The sequence below is a fragment of the Tasmannia lanceolata genome, unplaced genomic scaffold (genome assembly GCF_043159265.1).
Source record: "Tasmannia lanceolata isolate RefF3 unplaced genomic scaffold, GAP_Taslan_0.1 ptg000013l, whole genome shotgun sequence".
Taxonomy (NCBI): Eukaryota; Viridiplantae; Streptophyta; class Magnoliopsida; order Canellales; family Winteraceae; genus Tasmannia; species Tasmannia lanceolata.
The window spans coordinates 37,702,140-37,705,859 of NW_027518690.1; the positions used below are offsets into that span (position 1 = coordinate 37,702,140).

The following is a 3,720-nucleotide window of genomic DNA, read 5'->3' on the forward strand; positions in this document are numbered from 1 at the left end:
TTCTTACCCCAACATAGTCCCTACTTTATCAAAATTTTTATGATGCTCGTTTAGTCTGTTGAATTTTGAGGCTAGGCACAACTGTCTTGGCTATGTAATTTTGAGCATGTGAAATGATTGTATATTCACTCCGTCATGTCAAATTCGAGCCCGTATGCACCATTTCCTTGGCTTTGTGAGCTTGAAGATGGGTTGGGGAAATATCTAAACATGGGTGTACTGATATTAATTTCCAAAGATGATTATCGGGGCTGATGTATGCACTCTTCCATTCTAATGAAGGCCTTCCTACCATGACTATTATTTACTCTCTTCAATCAATTTGGGAAGCCTCTACCCTATTTAAACAATGTTTAAATGAAAGTGTATGAGGACAAAGGGAGAGGCAAATAGAGTGGCCAGATCTTGTTGATTTATATGTGTAGTTCCATTTCCTTTGCTTTGCGAAGACCATCTTAGTGGTTCTCTGTGTGGTTCTGGAAGGTTAAATGAAAAATTCCATGTTAGTAGTTCACTGCTTGTTCCCTCATTTAATTCTTATCAGCGTAGAGGAAATGGATGGGCATGGTTGATTACCCTTCCAGATTCATTGTATGATAGATACCCTTGCTTGTCATTCTATAAACCATATTCTGTAAACCATTTTTTTAGACTCGGGACTGGAATTGAGTAATTAGAGAATGGTGTTGACATTCGGTTTTGAATGCATGAAAAGATAGTAGTGCCTTTATAAGGATGCTAGAGTGTAAATGTCAGCCTTTATCTGTTGATATGGGCAATATTCGATTTCGATGTTTGCAAGAAGTTGTCATGTCTCTCCGTCCTATGATCCTAGTGTGATCATCGAAATGGGGTAGTACTCATATCATCATCTCCTTGAGCGTCTTCTCGTCATCGGGATCTTCATTGGAATTCAGGGTTTTCACCGCATTTGACCTACTCATTGATTCTCGGGAACTTCTCTTGGGTTAGGAAAGAATGTTTCTTGAGCCCCCCCTTTGCCCTTCTTGTCTCCTTTCTTGTCTTGTCACTTCTCATAGGGCTTAGGGATTCCCTCTTCTCCGCAATCATTATTGCTTACAGGGTTTGGGTTTCTTCTTCTTCGGGTTTACTCTCCTCTCGTTTCTAGGGATCCTACTCGAGCTTCGGGATTCCATCGATTATAGGGATGTTCCCTCGAGTTTCTTCTTCATTCAGAGTCATTCTCCTTATGTTCCTCGGGATCCTTTTCGACTTTCAGGATTCCCTCGATTACAGGAACACTCGTCGGGTTTAGGCGATGACGGACGGCAACCTCTTGAGCCAAAATCCCCTTTCGATCAAAAGGGATAAAAATACATAAAAATCAAATAACAAAAATCCAAAAAACATCAAAAAACACTCAAAGCGTATTTCGAAATGCTTTTTCGAACTACGTTGGATTGATCCCTTTTCACAGGGTACGTAGGCAGCTTGGGACCGTCATCCCAAGTTCAGTCAAACTTTTCAATAAAATTATTTAAACCCTTCAAAAAATCATTCAAACATCCAAAAAAATCTTTCAAACCTTTCACAACAAAAATCAAAATGGGCAAGGATGATGATTGCCAGGTCACTCGGAGCCTTCCTTTCATTTCATTTCCGATTTTGATCGAGGTTTTCCGGTTTTATCGGTTTTCCTACGTTTTATCGGATTTTGGGACGGGCGACGACGTAGAGTGGCCCCTTCACAGGGATTGTCCTCATTGAGCCCAATGATAGGCTATGACGATCGTGAGACTTATCCGATCTTTAGCAGATCAGGATCGCTGAGCTTGATTCATTAGAATCGCTCCCTGAGCCTATCGTACGCTCCCTTTTCTTTTCCCTGGAATCCTCGGTCCTCATGTACCGTTGATTTTCCGATTCATTTCTTTCCCTGTATCTTTTAGCTCATTGTGTGTTTATCTTTGACTTCTTATGTGCTACTGTTAGCTTGCTTACTTTTCTAGCATGAGATTGATTATTATTTTCTTAGCATTATCTCTTACATATGCTCGCATGATAGTGTGTTTGTTCTATTGCTTTGGTAGTTTACTATTGTGCTTATCTGTCCTCTCACCTGCTTAGTTGTAGCATTTATTCATCTTATCTTGATTATCTGCTTAGCTGTAGCTGTGCGTGTGGATGTTACTGCTTTCCTATATGTGATGAGTTAGGATTAGATGCGGTGAGTTAGGATTTGGATGTTTATTTTCTTTTGCCCATCCCCGGGTCATGCATGCTTAGATAGACGTTTTCTCGGGGATACTCGTTCCCATTTCACATGATTTTAGCCCAAAACTCTTCAAAATTAATTGAAAATGGCATAAGAGACCAGGTGCTTGCACTTGGCCGAATTGGGGGCGCTTAACACCTTCCCCATTCATCATCAGGCATGGACTTTTGTATCTTTGGTTATCCGTTGCAACAGAGTATTTCATGGGATCCAAGGCCTACTTCCTTGGATGACGACTCTTCTTTGTTATAGGTACATCTTGGTTCCGGCCTAGTCCTTGAATCGAGAGGTATCTCATTTATATCGCCACCCATGCTGTGAGTGGCACCATTTCGAGAGTTCCTTGGTAAAGCTCTCCTTCGCATTGTGGAGATCTTAGAGGACTGACGTGGGATCTCGTGTCCCTCGCCCACCGTCCTAGGGATCGGGTTCCACAGACCCCCAGTTGACAAGTCTTCTCTTCAAGTATCCAACCGCAACATCGTTTGAACTAGCATTGTCCACAGTAACAGTGAACACCCTATCAATCCCTCAATAAAGAAGGCACTTCTCAACGGCCTTACCAAGAGCCTCACCTTTATGACTAGAAATTGGGCAAAAGTTAAGTATCTTCTTGTGCAATTTCCAATCACTATCTATGTAATGAGCCGTGAGACACATGTAGTTAACTCTTTGTAGAGAGGACCATGTGTCTGTAGTGAGACAAATTCTTTGACATGAGTTTTAAACAACTTTTTCAACTTCGACCTCTCTTCCTCGAAGAATTGATAGCAATCCTTTGCAACCGTCGAACGTGATGGAATATGAAACCGAGGGCATATAATTGATACGAAATGTCTAAACCCTTCCTTCTCCACTGACTTAAATGGAAGCTCATCAACAAGTACCATACGGGTTAAGGCATTTCTAATGGCCTCTTGGTCAAACTTCCAAATAGAAAGGGTGCCACTACCATCTCCCTCTTGACCCTTGATCGGCTGGTAATTCAACTGTGACTGCGATGTGTTCATATTGCCAGGGAACTTTTTGCATGCAGTGATGTGATTCTTAAGTGAGGGCGTTCCATTTTTCTTCGGATCACAACAAAACTCCCTCTCACAATACATACAACTAGCCTTATGTTCACCCACCTCATTAACAAATTTTGTAAAATGGTCCCACACATCTGACCTTGACTTCATCGTCTTTCTCTTCTGTACGGTCCCAAATGTTTGGTTTGTGTTTGTGGGGTTTGATGATTGCTCGCTAGAAATAACATTAGGAGCTTCTCCTTCTTGCGACATCAACGGAAAAAATAGAATTATAGAAATAAGATAATAAGAGTATAAGACTAGGGGTGAGAAAATAAGATACGCAGCAAAAGCAAGATACCCAACACAAATATCACTATCCTGAGATGAGTCATAAGTGATTAAGTGTTACCTTTGTACCTGTTTGAGAAATTAAATAACCGCAAGTGCACGGATCGTGTAAATACGGGTCGA

General features: G+C 41.2%; 1 protein-coding gene across 1 annotated transcript; it reads right to left on the reverse strand.

Annotated features, from left to right (window-relative positions):
• Window positions 1-2,653: 2,653 nt before the first annotated feature.
• Window positions 2,654-3,519, reverse strand: LOC143891211 (zinc finger BED domain-containing protein RICESLEEPER 1-like). The gene is made up of 2 exons (XM_077395841.1): window positions 2,984-3,519; window positions 2,654-2,756 (listed from the first exon to the last, which is right to left on the reverse strand). The coding sequence occupies exons 1-2, from the start codon at window positions 3,517-3,519 to the stop codon at window positions 2,654-2,656; spliced, it is 639 nt and encodes a 212-aa protein (XP_077251956.1).
• Between the last annotated feature and the right edge of the window lie 201 nt (window positions 3,520-3,720).

What these genes read in the sequence shown, in the direction of transcription:
- LOC143891211 (XM_077395841.1), bottom strand. Translation starts at nt 3,519, where the DNA reads ATGTCGCAAGAAGGAGAAGCTCCTAATGTTATTTCTAGCGAGCAATCA. An exon ending in CAATTCTTCGAGGAAGAGAG is followed by an intron (nt 2,757 to 2,983) that starts GTCGAAGTTGAA and finishes AGGGATTGATAG; the next exon opens with GGTGTTCACTGTTACTGTGG.